The sequence below is a fragment of the Coffea arabica genome, chromosome 11e (assembly GCF_036785885.1).
Source record: "Coffea arabica cultivar ET-39 chromosome 11e, Coffea Arabica ET-39 HiFi, whole genome shotgun sequence".
Taxonomy (NCBI): domain Eukaryota; kingdom Viridiplantae; phylum Streptophyta; class Magnoliopsida; order Gentianales; family Rubiaceae; genus Coffea; species Coffea arabica.
This window is the reverse complement of record NC_092331.1, coordinates 54,443,019-54,457,833: the sequence shown is the minus strand read 5'-3', so window position 1 is coordinate 54,457,833 and position 14,815 is coordinate 54,443,019. Positions and strand designations below refer to the sequence as shown.

General features: G+C 32.9%; 3 protein-coding genes across 3 annotated transcripts; all 3 read left to right on the top strand.

Annotated features, from left to right (window-relative positions):
* The first annotated feature begins 207 nt into the window (after positions 1-207).
* Positions 208-1,696, top strand: LOC140021528 (protein PLANT CADMIUM RESISTANCE 2-like). Its single transcript, XM_072072570.1, has 4 exons — positions 208-537; positions 975-1,046; positions 1,185-1,397; positions 1,488-1,696. The coding sequence occupies exons 1-4, from the start codon at positions 330-332 to the stop codon at positions 1,562-1,564; spliced, it is 570 nt and encodes a 189-aa protein (XP_071928671.1). The 5' UTR covers positions 208-329; the 3' UTR covers positions 1,565-1,696.
* Positions 1,697-6,493: 4,797 nt separating this feature from the next.
* On the top strand, positions 6,494-8,095 carry LOC113717702 (protein PLANT CADMIUM RESISTANCE 2). The gene is made up of 4 exons (XM_027242494.2): positions 6,494-6,802; positions 7,302-7,373; positions 7,483-7,695; positions 7,784-8,095. The coding sequence occupies exons 1-4, from the start codon at positions 6,577-6,579 to the stop codon at positions 7,858-7,860; spliced, it is 588 nt and encodes a 195-aa protein (XP_027098295.1). The 5' UTR covers positions 6,494-6,576; the 3' UTR covers positions 7,861-8,095.
* A 4,539-nt stretch (positions 8,096-12,634) lies between these two features.
* Positions 12,635-14,815, top strand: LOC113719417 (protein PLANT CADMIUM RESISTANCE 2). Its single transcript, XM_027244625.2, has 4 exons — positions 12,635-13,055; positions 13,248-13,319; positions 13,675-13,887; positions 14,577-14,815. Exons 1-4 carry the CDS (start codon positions 12,797-12,799, stop codon positions 14,654-14,656), a joined length of 624 nt encoding a protein of 207 aa, XP_027100426.1. The 5' UTR covers positions 12,635-12,796; the 3' UTR covers positions 14,657-14,815.

Genomic DNA, 14,815 nt, shown 5'->3' with positions numbered 1-14,815 from the left:
TTTGCAAGACTTAAACGGCGTCACCACCCACAGATGATTGTATTTTAGCTATTACTCTATAGAGTTTGACTTTATTTTAATACATCTTTATTTTATCAAAAGAAAAAAGGAAAGTTTCAAGAAATTGACATATTTCTCATAGACTCTTTCCCACAACAGGTGTATACAAATTCGTCACCTCTGCCTATATAATGGCCATTGGATCAAGCAATAAACATGCTCCAAAACCACTAGTAAACTCTTTCTTGATTACTAATGTTAATTGTCATCAAATCTCATTTGTGTACTGAAAAAATTGATTAACGGTTTTCACTATTGTTGATCAAAATATGTATTCTTCCAATCCCTATGAGTCTCAAAGGCCACCAGCGCCCTCGGCACCACCAACACCACCGCCGGTGAAGGGCGTTCCGGTCATGCCCCAAAACTACAGTTATGGTGATAATTATAGGCCTCAAGCTCCAGGCCAGTTCCATGCTAATACACCGGGATCATGGTCTACCGGCCTTTGTGGCTGCTTTTCGGACGTATCAAATTGTAAGTTTAACCCATTCTCCAGAAACAATAGCAACTTTGATCCTTTATGTGTTGGATAATTACTACTTTAGTCTCCTTAGTTTTCTGATGTCAAGACATTGGTACAAGTACTGATCACAATTTAGTACATTTTCTTTTTGTATGACTTAGTTACCCTCTTAGGTTTTTATTTATTTATTTATTATGATTTCCAGAGTTAGCATGCAATTCAATTAATTGCCTTCTTGAACTATATTGACTTTCAAGCTACACGGAATAAAAAAAAAAGTTCGATTTGAAATCCATCTAGGGATAAAACTGAAAACAAGCTGTATTTTAGTGCCATACAAATAAATAATTCTTTTGAAATTAATCATGAAAAGCTTATCATAGAATGAAATCTACTTTGTACACTGTTCTATAGCTGACGCATATATCTGTTCTCCAATTTGTTGCAGGTTGCATAACATGTTGGTGTCCCTGCATAACCTTTGGACAAATGGCAGAAATTGTAGACAAAGGAACAACTTGTAAGTTTGAAAATAACGAAAAATAAATTAAATTAATTTTAAAAATATTAATTACCATATATATATATATATTTCCAATTCCTATATACTACATAGGCCATACATAAATATTTAATTTGTACTATTGTGTGGCTGCAGCCTGTGGAACAAGTGGGGCACTTTATGGGTTACTAGCCTATCTTACCGGTTGTGGATGCATGTATTCTTGCTTCTACCGCTCTAAAATGAGGAGACAATATATGCTACCTGAAACCCCTTGTGGGGATTGCCTAGTTCATTTTTGTTGTGAAACCTGTGCCTTATGTCAAGAATATCGTGAGCTCAAAATTCGTGGATTCGACATGCCAATTGGTAATAATCAAGATATGTGAGTTTATTTTATTGTGGAATTTTTATTGGTTAATGATTTTAATTTTATTTGCTTTTCGTGAAATTTTTTAGGTTGGCAAGGAAATGTGGAGAAACAAAATGGTGGAGTGACAACTGCACCAAATTTCCAAGGAGGAATGAACCGATGAAGGCACCATGAAACAGTTGTGTCCTGTCTATCTATCATAAGTTCCGGAAAAGTTGGAAAGACAGTAGTACTTTTGACTTATGTAGAGATTATCAGCTGAATAAAAGTCTTACAATTTTTGTTGGATGGAAAACTTTGATGTTGAATATTGCTTGTCATGGATTAATTTTTCCATGCTATAGACAGTTTCTTATTCCTTGCACAACTCATATGTTTGGAAATGACAACATAAGAGGAAAATGGAAGTCAACTAATGATAGACAAAGCATACCCCAGAATAAGATCATTTTATTGCTAAATCTTCCCAATAGGTTATCTTCCTCAAGCCTTCTACTAAAAGCTAGTGACTAATATGTCTGTACATGAGTTTCTTTCTAACTCAAAGTGGCCAAACTAGAAAGCTTTCTTATACCCCAAAGTTATCTTTCTTTGTTTCCTTAGAAAGATGCATTCCTAGATTGGAGTTAGATTAGATTTCCAAGTGTTTTCTCATAGATCACAAGCAAATTTTGACTTCAGCTTGTCTCGACCGAAGTTTAGCAACAAGGCTAGTTGCATGTCCGATTTTTCACCGCAAATCCAAAGAACCCAACATCCTAATCACAATGAATTGATTTTCTCCACCTGCATATTCTGGATTACCCGCAGCACATCAACATTGAGCCTGACCCAATTGTTTCGTAAAAATCACCAATTCAACATTCGAGTTTTAAGATTTATCCGCGGGAACTGAACTAATTTTATTTTACCCAACATTTCTCTGCAGTGCATTTGTATTTTTTTTTATTTTTGTAGTAAGAGAAAGGATAAAGAAATTAGAATCTAGAGCCTCTAATTGGTGAGACAATACATTTGTATTGTTATTAAGTCGTCAATTGTAAATTTTAATGTAAGAGTTTTTTTTTTTTTTTCCCTGGTCAGATAATGATTTGAGAGTTTGAATGCACTCTTTCGTGAGTTGTGCTTGTGGGTCGCACATGTTGAGTCTAGCAGAACTGGCCCGAAGTGGCATAGTGTTGAGTCTTGACCCAATTTAAAATTCAATGACTGGAACATGTAGCCCAACATGAACCTAGAAAGAAAACATTTTTGTATCACTAGTCCTATACTTTCTGGTAAAGGTACATAAAGTAAAGGGATAATATCAGAAACCTCCCCTGACATTTCTCTTAATATTACATGACACTCTTAAAATTTTACAAATATTACTTTCCTCTCTTACTTTTGTTATTTATGTAACAAAATTTTTAAAACCATTAAACTACCCTTTTACTTGCTAAATAAAAATATTCCTAAACCACTTTGTTTATTTCAAGAAAACCATTACCTATCAAACAATCTCTGCTAGTAGTACCACATCATAACGCTGTAGCGATATTTGAAAAATAAAAAAGATATTTGTAAAGAAATACACTTGCACCAATTTAACTCTATACGCTCAAAACTGATTTCTTATAAACTTTATATTTTTTTAACTTTTTCTCAACTAGTGTCCAAACCTTTTAAATTGTACTGATTATTATAAAAATTAACTCAAAATAAATAAATAAATCATATCCCACTCTATCACAATCACAAAAAGTAAAAGATAAATAAATTCATTTTATTATAATTTATAAATAAAATATTGCATAGTCATCAAAAAATTGAGTAAGAGAGAATATTGGAGAAAATAGAAAGAGAAGAAAGTGACTTTTGTTTCTTTTTTAAAAATTTTTGAGTTTCATTTATTGATATGCAAATTATATATCAAGTGAGAGTTAATATAATCTTTTTACAATTATTAGGGGAGGTATGTGATATTTTTATAACCTTATGTGCCGAGTGATATTAGGAGAAACCTCAATGGAGGTTTCTGATATTATCCCTAAAATAAAGGTTTTATATTACAGTATGAAACTATTTTTAGGTAGAATATTCAGGTTTATCTCGGGAGCAAACCTTAGAAAACTCATTTACTGTTTTGAGATTATGTTTGTATATATTTATGCTTAACTAAGTTTTATCTTGGGAGTTGCTAGTTAAGAAGTTGTTGAGAACCATATCGTTTCCTAAAATTTCGAAATGAGTTAAAAGTAGTTTTCCCTTACTCTATTTGTATCGTTTTGCCATATCCAGACTGTTTAATTTTTCTTGCAAATCCTGTGCCGACATATGAAGGTAACCTAGTTAGAGGGCTTCCAAATAATTCCGACTTGTTTCGCATTCAATGTCAAGTGTCAATCGGGCTAGGAAGAAGATTATGGATACCATGATTTACATCAAAATGATCCATTTAGGTGGAACTTTAAGGTGCATTACTTGTATATATCTAAATTTAACTGCCACTTTTGTTGTGGCTCCAATGATACAAGATTTGATGTCATAAATTATTTAATGGCCATGCACTATTGTGGTGGGAATTCATTAAGAAATACATGCTATTGGTTAGTAAAAGAAAATGGATTCTATATATTTTGTAAAGTGAGACGCTTCTCTTTCGCAGGATTTATTAAAGTTGTGAGATTGGCCTGCAATAGTTGATGAATTATCTTTGAAAATAATTACACCAAATAAACAATTCATTTTTTCTTGATTATTCACCATTCCTTTGGAGTTATACCTACTTTAGTCCTTTTTTTTACACTAAATCTTGTAATCTAGATATGCTTCATTTTTTATTATTTTTTGTTTCTTTTACAAAGAAGGCTTAAAGCCTAATTACATAAAAATAAGACGATGTACAATTCAGGGACAAATATTGACAGACTTCATCTTTATGATTGGATGACAAAGCAATCCCAAATTGCACGCTCTTATTTTTGCCAAACAACTAGAAAGGAGTTACCTTTGTCTAAACTAGTGGTTTAATTTGCACTCTCAATTATCAGTAAGCAAATCCCTAATCTTTGTAAAGTGTTTTGAAACTCAAACCGGGCTAGGCAATTCAACTGGCTGAACCGGAAACTAGTTTTTTTGTGTTCAAGTCTTCTGAACAAATCAAATAGCAGAGAATCGGGTCGATTAGTCTAACTCGAAAAAATTAGGGGAAAAAAAATGAGAAAACAGATTTCTTTATTGTTTTTTTAATGCATTTGTTTTCTTTTTGAAGTTTTCTATAGATTTCCCTTAACTTGAGCTTGATACTCCAAAACTTTATGGCATTTTTTATTAATATTAGGATAATTTGGACAACTATAAGTACACCAATGAATACTTTTTTAATTTCAAGTACAACTTAATTACTATATTTTATCACTTACGTGTTGTGCGTTTAGTTATAAACTGACCAATTTTCATTTAAAACCTAAAAACATCATAAGAGATTATTTTTTTATGTTGTTTGTTGATATATGAAATGAAAAAATATTTGTAACATCATTATTATGTCATCCAGTTCCCCATTTTTTGGCCCCAATGCAATCAATCAAACTCATTGATTCCTAACTCTTAAATCTGATCGAGTTATTACCTAGTACGAGTTTCAAAATACTGATGCCTCTAATTGTCACTCACAATTATATCATAAAAAAATATATGCACTAACACAATAGACATAAACAATATATATAGGCACTAAACAAACAACGTACACAATAAGTTTAATGTAGACGCTAACACAGTGTTTGCATGTTGATGTTTTAATATCTACATTTAGTTATTAATTTGTATACCTGTTGTGTTTGTTCATGCGTCAGTGCCATGCAATAATAACTGACAAATGCAAACAAACCCAATGCCCCCAACAATGACCATGGCCTGCAAGGATAGTTGCCCATCCAGTTTCGTATCATTTAACAAACCTGAAAATCCACCAGCCCTGTTCATCTCGAATCATATCACCATCTCCTTCAGACCCAGGTTGCCAATAGCATACCTATTAACATCTAATTTGACCCAAACCTAACCAAGAAAGTTCCACCCCAAGGACGACCGACTAGACCCGATATGCTTCGCACTTAGTTTGAAACTCCATCAGTAGTTTCATTTTAGACCAATTCTGGATCTTAAAGTGAATCTTTTGTCTCGGTCAATCATAAGTTAGCTCATGAAGATGCACAAAAAGTTGTTTCGTACACGAACTGTTTTAAGCTTCCGTGAACAATCTAATCACTCCTTAATTCCTATATTGTGAGTTTGCTCCACAAAATAATGTCGCGGTCCATCCACTCCCTTATCGGTAATTCGTTTTTGGACTTTTTCAGATTCAATTTCACAAATTTATCCCAAGATTAACGATGAGTTAACAAATGATTTTTAATGAGTCAAACACTGTAAAAAAGAAAAGCAAAGGAGAAGCTGCCTAAATCAAGGCCTATATGGACCTGACCGTAGGTTCTACTTTTATGTATACGAAATAGATGCCTAAGAAAAAAAAACTTTAACATATAAAACAATTGACAAAAAAAAAAACAAAAAAGCAAAGCACATAACTAATGGAATCATTAATTCTCAAATTGGAGGAGGAGAAGGATTAAAAGAACAATAAATAATTGTAATCAATTTGACTTTTTAAAATTAGATTAAAATGGCCGACTTATTTACCAATACATACTATTGTTACCACTAGACAAATATGTAATTCGAATTTAACTTTTTCCTATAAAAAAAAAAGTATGTTTCTTTCCTTGGACATTAAGGCTCTAATTGTACTAAAATGTGACGGATTTCAAATTTTATGGAATAAAGTAGCTAAATTTAAAGATTGAGGGCTAAAGTAGAAATATGTCTATACTTGAGGATTCAAAGTGAAATTTATCCCTATAAAATAATCTGGATTCCGAGTCAAAGATTAGGAGACTAGGACGCGTGAAGGAACGTTTCAAGAAATTGACCCATTTCCTCAATTCTCATAGACTCTTTCCCACAATCCGTGTATACAAATACGTGCACCTCTACCTATATAATGGCCATTGCATCAAGCATCAAAACTACTCAAAAATCACTAACAATACATTGTCTTGCCATCTTTATTATCTTCAATATCTCCTTTTGTACTTATAATTAACATTCTTCATCAGTGTTGATCAAAATATGTTCTCTTCCAAACCCAATGAGTTTCAAAAGTCTCCAGTGCCCTCTGCACCAACACCGCCGCCGGAAACAGCTAGTCAGCCGCCAGTAACGGGCGTTCCGGTCATGCCCCCGAGCTACAGTTATACTGATAATTATAAGCCTCAAGCTGCAGCCCACTTCCATGCTAATACAACTGGTTCATGGTCTACTGGCCTTTGTGACTGCTTTTCCGACGTCCCAAATTGTAAGTTTCATATATTCACAAAAAAAGAATTGCAACTTTGATCCTTTATATGTTGGATTGTTGCTACTTTCTTCTCCTTAGTTTTCTTGTATCAAGACATTAGTCGAAGTACTGATCACATTATGGTTTTTTTTTTTTTTTTTTTTTTGGTGTAAGTTTGAAGTAGTTACTCCCCTAGATTTATTTAACTTTCAAGCTGTGTAGAATAAGAAAATTCGAATTGAAACGCATCTAGAGTTCAAACTGAAAACAAACGCTATGCGAGTACCAGACAAATGGATAATTAATTTGAAATTAGATCATGAAAAGCTAAATTGTAGGAGAATAAAATTAATTACCATGTAGACATCAAACTGAAAAGAAACAATATGCGAGTATCATAAAAATAAATTGTTCTTTTGAGATTAGACCATGAAAAGCTAAATTTTGGGAGAATAAAATTAATTACTTCCTACTTTTTACAATATCTTACACATTTTTGTTCTCTAATTTGTTGCAGGTTGCATGACATGCTGGTGTCCGTGCATAACCTTTGGACAAATTGCAGAAATTGTAGATGAAGGGTCAACTTGTAAGTTTGAAAAACAAAGAATGAAATAAATTTTTCACAGAAATTATAATTTGCATATATGACATTGGCTATATATAAATTTATAACTTGTGATTTTGGGTGGCTGCAGCCTGTGGAGCAAGTGGGGCACTTTATGGCTTATTAGCCTATTTTACTGGTTGTGCATGCATATATTCTTGCTTCTACCGTACCAAACTGAGGCAGCAATACATGTTACCTGAAAGCCCTTGTGGGGATTGCCTAGTCCATTTTTGTTGTGATTCTTGTGCCTTGTGTCAAGAGTATCGTGAGCTCAAAAATCGTGGATTCGACATGTCAATTGGTAAAGTTATATGCAATACTTTATCCTTATTATGAAGTTATTTTTGGGGAATGTTTCTTATTTTATTTGCTTCTTGTGAAATTTTTAGGTTGGCAAGGAAATGTGGCGAAGCAAAATGGTGGAGTGACAAGTGTACCAAATTTTCAAGGAGGAATGAACCGATAGGGACATAAAACAGTTGCATGTCCCGTTTATCATATGTTGTGAAGACGTTGGATAAACAGTACTTGGCTTTTGTAGAGATTATTTGTTGAATAAGAAGTCTTACAAGTTTTGTAGGAAGAATCCCTTTGATGTTGGGTATTGTTTGTTATGAAGTGATATTCCATTTTTTTTTTCAAGCTCTCGAGTTCAGCTTGAAACTTCTCAAAGTTCTTTTTTCTTTTTTTGCTTTCGGTTCCTTTTAGAGAATCTTTGAATTATTATTTTTTAGAGTTTTTGTAAAAAAAATATACTATAGCGATTTGGTGTATGTGAAATAAAAAATTGATTGAAAAATATGTTCATAAAAAACGTAAAAATTTATTGAAAAAAAAAAAGGCTAGCATTAGGTAGCGTTATCAAACAAGCCCGAACACTTATGATGCCCTCTAGCTCAAGAATAAACTATTCTTCAAGCATTCTCTGTGAAATGACTAAAGCAGATATAGAATAAGCCAAATAACATAGGTAAGCGGATTTTACTAGTTTGTAATGTGCATTGTTCAAAATATTAATTGGGTTACTAATGAAATTTCACTCAATTTTAATTAATGAAACTTTTTGCCTCTTGAGATTGAACTGCTTTTAGTTGAACTGACAGATCAAACCACTTATATTTCACAAATATTACAATTTACTGAAGTAGGACTAAATTGGATATTTGTTAAAATTCTAAGGTATTCTACATTGTGTTTTAGTTGTTTAGACATGGACGATAGCCCAAAAAAAAAAATTTTTAAAGCAAACTGTAGAATTTTACTCTTGCTTTACTTTTCCAGTATTTCTCCTACTCGACCAGAATAATTAATGTTTCTTGATGATTTTGTGTTTGTTTTTTGATAATCCTTTTTGAGTATTATGTGTTTGTTTTTTGATAGTTGATAAGATAAATAGTCTAACTTGTCCTTCATCATGGGATTAATCATTTCCAATGGACGTATATAATCACGGGAAGGGAGATTACGAAATCATCCTAATTATCTATTTTTTTTTGGCCCAAAACATTGGATTATGTTAAATTAGTGAAAATCAAATTTTAAGTAGGTTTAACCTTATTTTTAGCGTACAAGATTTAGAATAAAAGAAGAAATTTAGAGACAACATACATAGTAACATAATTCAGATGGAGCAAATATATACTAGTAGGGTTAGATGCATAACATAAACATAAAATTTGAATTTTAAATTCAAATTATAATTATTTATCACGTATCCAATCTCGACAATATATACTCTGTCAATATATAAAATATTAATGGCGTTTTTTATTTTATGCCAAGCGCATGAAATAAAAGGATGAAGCAACCGTAAAATTCAAATATTGTCATCTGTCTTGAATTTAAAAAAGTTCTGCCTTTCATAAAATAAATATATTTGTAGATCTCAAACTCTTAGATGAGGATGACCAATGTGGCCTTGTACGTTTAAAAACTTTCTATGCATCTCGTGCCAACAAAATGCTCGAGCAATTATTTTCCTAATCGACTAAATCCGACTCAATTGTCCACGCCAACCTCATAACCGGAAACTTCATGATTTTTCCACCATTGAGTAGAATATAGATAGTTCATTTAATAATGATAAACGAAGACAGTGCTATTAATTTGGGATCTCAAGTTGACCTCCATAAATCCCTAGTTAGATAAGAAATTAATGGAACTATACCGTTTCTTAAACTTCCAAAATGAGTGACACAAGAAATAGATATAGCTTTCACCTCCCTCTCCTTGTATCCTTGTTTTTATCTCCAGATTGTTCGTGTTTTTGCAGCTTTTGAGCCATATGAGGTTATTATAGTTAGCGGGCTTCCAAACAATTCCAATTTACTTCGCATTCGTTGTCAATCTAAGAATGATGATCTTGGATATCATGATCTCCATCTCAATGCATGAACGATTTAGCTCGCACTTTTACATGAATTATTTTCAAACAACTAAACTTTGGTGTCACTTTTGGTGGGTTCTAAAAGGGTTCTAAAGATACTAGTTTTGATGTTATGAATCATTCATTTACCAGGCATCTCTGTAATAAGAATCATAAACAAAACACATGTTATTGGGTAGCGAAAAAAGATTGATTCTGTTTTGAAAAACGGGACAATGCTTGCCCTGTGGATTTACAAAAGCCGCGAGATTGGCACCAATAATCGGTGCACTATCCAGATGTAATTCCAATATATCAAATAGGCAATGTCATTCCTTGGTCATTCATTTTTTTTTGGTTCACAATAAATCCGCAACTGTTACTTGAGAATAAATTCTGAGTAAACTCCGTCCCGTGTAATAGTCTGCTAATTACACGGAGGGGTAAGACGCAATCGATAAGCCCTGTGCTACCGACAGACGTTTCAAGAGAGATACGAATCCGAGTTGGCAGGAAAGCATCACACCAAAATCATCTTTTTTCTTTACACCAAAATCATGCAATCTACATATGTTTCATTCCCTCTTAATAATGGGGTTGAGGCCTTGCAATTTCAATTTCTCGCAGATTCTTGGCCAGGATTAAAACCAACGTATGAACGAACGAGATGAGGACACACAATCAACTTAAAGTGAGCCTCCAAAACTGTATTGTTTGGGCATTAAAAAAGGAAAACAGAATATATTGGAAAACAAGGAATGCCGTTTGTATTCCATTTTGCTTTGAGCACAAAGTTCCTTTTTTTTGTGAATTTGATTAAAGATTATAAGAAAACCCAAATTTCTCAGAAATAATGGGGCAAAAAATTCGAGTTGGACTTCTGTGAGATATCTCTCTCTTTCTCCTTCCTTTTCGCCTCCTTCCCTTTCTCCATTGGAGTGATTAAGAATAGAAAAGAGAATCAAAGAAAAGGTTGGTCAGAATCATTTGGCGAAAGTGTTATAGTTATAATCAAGCAATTATCCAACTTGGAATCTGACTCCAGCTTGCCTAAGTCTAAAGTCCCAAACAATCTGCATACCTAGAGCCTAAAGCTTTATTGCAATCCACCACCTCTTGCCAATGTTCATGCTGCCTCAAGCTCAGCAATATTTAATTCGACCCAACCCTCTTTATGAGAATACGAGCCCAAGAAAGTTTCACGCCTACTGGATCCAATATGCTTTTTTCTTATTGGTTGTCCATTGGCAGTTCGTATTGGATCACTTCTACATCAAAAAAACGTAGGACAAATTCTCTAGTTGGCCCTCAAACTATTAAGTCAATACTCTTATAGCCGTACGACTATTATTTGTATATTTTTTGTTTTGCAACTACTAAAAGCATATACTTCTGACCTTTTTGTCTATTTGAGTCGTTAAAACCAACAGAAATTACACCATGCACAATACACAAGCGAAATTCTACTCATAAATAGTAAGATTAATAGAAATCTGAGTTCAAATTTGGAATCTACTTGAAAAATAGAGTCTAAAAGTATAATTTCATATGAATTTGATAACACTAAAATAGTGGTCAACTATTGATCACCAATGATCAATGGCCGTTGATTGGCGTGTACTAGTCGCAATGGTAATTAGATGTGACCGGAGGATTGAAAATGATCAAAATTACATCATTTTGAGGTAGATTTTGTTAGACTTAATGGTTGAAATTAACAAAAGGGCTAGAAATATACGTTTTTGGAAGTAATAGAACTAAAACTATACAAATAATAGTTGAAGGGCTGAAAGTGTGTAAGGCTAATAGTTAGAGGGCAGACCAGGTCTTTGCCCAAAAATATATCTTGTACTATGGTTAATTATAAAGATTTACCAAAGAATTGACTTGGTGAGGACTTTGACTCATTCCCCCAGGCCAAAGCAAGCCAAAAAAAAAAATACCACTTGGCGTTTGGCGTGTCTTTTACTCTCTTTTTTGTTAACTTAATGCCCAAGTTTTCAAAAATTCATATTTCAAAATTCACATTTCACATGAATGTCAAAATTTTAGGCATAGGAGATGTTAGTGTTTTCCATTCTTTGAATTATTTTGTTGCCCTTTTTACTCAACAAAGACCATGACTCCGGCACTTTGTGAATTGCCATGTTAAGCAAAATTGTAAAAGCTAGTATACATCTCAAATTGCGTCTTAACTACTGCAACCCCCATGGTCAAATGGGGAGCTCAACGAACTAATGGTCTGATACCAAACCGGCATATTATTAATCCAAAAGAAAACAAGATTTTTCTCTAATAGTTTCCTTATTGTTAATTTTATGTGAAATCATTCAAAATATCCCTCATATTTTGTTAATGAATTTTTTCATCTTTCACTTTGAAATATTAACTTTATTTCCCTTATAAATTCAAATTAATAAAATTTGGCCCAGATTTCCAACTTTTTTTAGTTTGAATAATCATGTGATCCACATGCAGTTATTTTTTATGTATAAAAAGTTAGATTATACTTATTACGAGCAAAAATGGATATGGATTAGATCATATTTAACTTTTTTTAAATAAATATAGTTCGGGTTAGATCTTTTTTTTAAATGATAAAAATGAATATGAATTAGATCATTTGTTTAATTACAAATAAGATATAATCTTTGTGTATCTAAAAAATTTTCATATGTGAATCGCGTAATAGATTCATGATAAAAAAATAATTGAAAATTTAAATCAGAATCAAATTTTATCAACTTAATTTTATATGGGACGTAAAATTATTATTTTAAAAATAAAGAATAAAAAAATTCATTTGAAGTATGGACGACGTATACATTGGACGACGTGTTAAGGTAATTTCCAAGACAGTAATGCATGTGGCTTGGGCCTTGGGGGCATCGACACTTCTAAATTGTCTGCTTCTATAAATTCAAGAAATTTACCGTTCAAGAATATTGACACCAACAAAACACATCTCTTCTTTCCTGCAAATCCGATCTCAAGTTTTGGTAGAAAAAATATCACAAATCAGAACTTGCGTTGAACTATGTATCCATCTGTATCAAAAGAGTATAAAAAATCTCCACCGCCCTCAGCGCCACCAGCACCACCAGAACCACCAGCACCACCGTACAGTCAGCCTCCGGTGACGGGGATTCCGGTGATACCACCGGCAAACTACCATTATGTCGATCACTATCAGCCACGACCTCAGTTTCCTATTCCAACAGATCCTTCTTCAGGTTCAGGGAATTGGTCCACCGGCCTTTGCGACTGTTGCTCCGATTGCTCCGATTGCTCAACTTGTAAGTTTTGACACTTTCAAACCGTACATAACTTTCCCACATTAGTAGCTTTTTTTTTTTTAATCAATCAATGCAATATATAATTTTTAAAAAAAAAAAAAGAGAAAGCAGTTTACATCATATTGATCTTGACTATGATTTTAGATCCTATTTGTTATTTTCGATCTTTTACCTTTAATTTTTATTTTGCAGGTTGCTTAACATGTTGGTTGCCATGTGTGACTTTTGGACAAGTTGCAGAAATTGTAGACAAAGGATCAACTCGTACGTAAATTCTATAGCTAGAACTGTGATAGATATATTTATCGTTGATCACTTGATCTACTCCTTTTTCTACAATTTAAACATTCTCCTATATAACTTAGGTCAAACTAATTAATTATTTGGATACAAATTTAGCACTCCAAAATTTACAAAATCTTAAATCTTTCAAGAACATGAGTTGGGAATTATTAAATTGTAAAGGCAAATGATACAAGGAGCTTATTCTAGTAAATTTTATTAATAAGAGATCAAAAGGGTCTAAAAGGACAGTGATCAATATTTGTTTAAAAAAACTCATTGGATGGTGGGGGAGTGAGACTAAAATTCTGTGGTGCTGATTGGTTGTGGAATGCAGCTTGTGTGGTAAGTGCAGGGTTGTATGGGCTGCTATGCTATTTCAGTGGCTGTGGATGCATTTACTCTGGCTTCTACCGCAATAGAATGAGGAGGCAATATATGTTGCCTGAAAGCCCTTGTCCAGATTTTCTTGTTCATTGCTGCTGTGAATGTTGTGCCCTGTGTCAAGAACATCGTCACCTCAAAAGCCAGGGATTTGACATGTCACTTGGTAAGAAAAACAACTCAATCTCTCTCTGATATTTTGGACATTGGTTCCTGCTGTAGATGTTCAAATTCTTGAAAACTTGATGATGAACATAGTTACATCCTTATTTGGAAAATTGTTCTGCAAATTGTCAATCTGAAACTAACAACACCTTCTTCTTCTTTTTTGACATCCTTGCGAGTTATAATGAACTGAATATTAGGTGATTATTAATGACTTGATTTTTGTTGGTTGAAATTTTAAATATCTTTTGTCGGGCCAAGTTCATCAAATATTTCCACTTTACAGCTTTCAATTATACTCAATTTTTCACTTTGATTTCTAAACTTCAAAATAGAACAGTACATAATTTCTCACTTTAGCCCCTAAAATATAAAATTTATCCCAATTTACTGTTTATATAAAATATATCCCACTTCCATCAATAATTTTAATTAAGTGGAACAGATTCTATATTTTAAGAACTAAAGTGTCCCATGGCAAATATTAGGGACCACAATGAAAATTCAGATATAGTTTAAGGGTGCAAAGTGAAGTCAACCGATAACGTATTGCAAAATTAAAAACTTGTACAAACAGTTTAAGAATTTTTATGTTGGAATTTTTTGATTGACCTTCAACAAAAAAAAAAAAAAATTAATTTGATTGTCCTTGTCGTTGTAATTTTCTGTGGCCTTGTGTGGAATTGATAGGTTGGCGTGAAAATGTGGAGAGACAAAATGGTGGACGGACAATGTCTTCACCGGTTATTCCACAAGGAATGAATCGATAGCTGATTGGCAGATGACAAAGTTGTTGAACGAAATCACAAATCTTCGCATTCAGTTCTACCTTTTTGTCCATTCACTATATATATATATATATACACGATATGTAACATATATAAAAAGTTTGGTGAATGAATTATATGATAGCTGCGTTTGTTTTTTCA

What these genes read in the sequence shown, in the direction of transcription:
- LOC140021528 (XM_072072570.1), top strand. Translation starts at nt 330, where the DNA reads ATGTATTCTTCCAATCCCTATGAGTCTCAAAGGCCACCAGCGCCCTCG. An exon ending in TGTAGACAAAGGAACAACTT is followed by an intron (nt 1,047 to 1,184) that starts GTAAGTTTGAAA and finishes GTGTGGCTGCAG; the next exon opens with CCTGTGGAACAAGTGGGGCA. An exon ending in TGGATTCGACATGCCAATTG is followed by an intron (nt 1,398 to 1,487) that starts GTAATAATCAAG and finishes GAAATTTTTTAG; the next exon opens with GTTGGCAAGGAAATGTGGAG.
- LOC113717702 (XM_027242494.2), top strand. Translation starts at nt 6,577, where the DNA reads ATGTTCTCTTCCAAACCCAATGAGTTTCAAAAGTCTCCAGTGCCCTCT. An exon ending in TGTAGATGAAGGGTCAACTT is followed by an intron (nt 7,374 to 7,482) that starts GTAAGTTTGAAA and finishes GGGTGGCTGCAG; the next exon opens with CCTGTGGAGCAAGTGGGGCA. An exon ending in TGGATTCGACATGTCAATTG is followed by an intron (nt 7,696 to 7,783) that starts GTAAAGTTATAT and finishes TGAAATTTTTAG; the next exon opens with GTTGGCAAGGAAATGTGGCG.
- LOC113719417 (XM_027244625.2), top strand. Translation starts at nt 12,797, where the DNA reads ATGTATCCATCTGTATCAAAAGAGTATAAAAAATCTCCACCGCCCTCA. An exon ending in TTGCTCCGATTGCTCAACTT is followed by an intron (nt 13,056 to 13,247) that starts GTAAGTTTTGAC and finishes TTTATTTTGCAG; the next exon opens with GTTGCTTAACATGTTGGTTG. An exon ending in GGGATTTGACATGTCACTTG is followed by an intron (nt 13,888 to 14,576) that starts GTAAGAAAAACA and finishes TGGAATTGATAG; the next exon opens with GTTGGCGTGAAAATGTGGAG.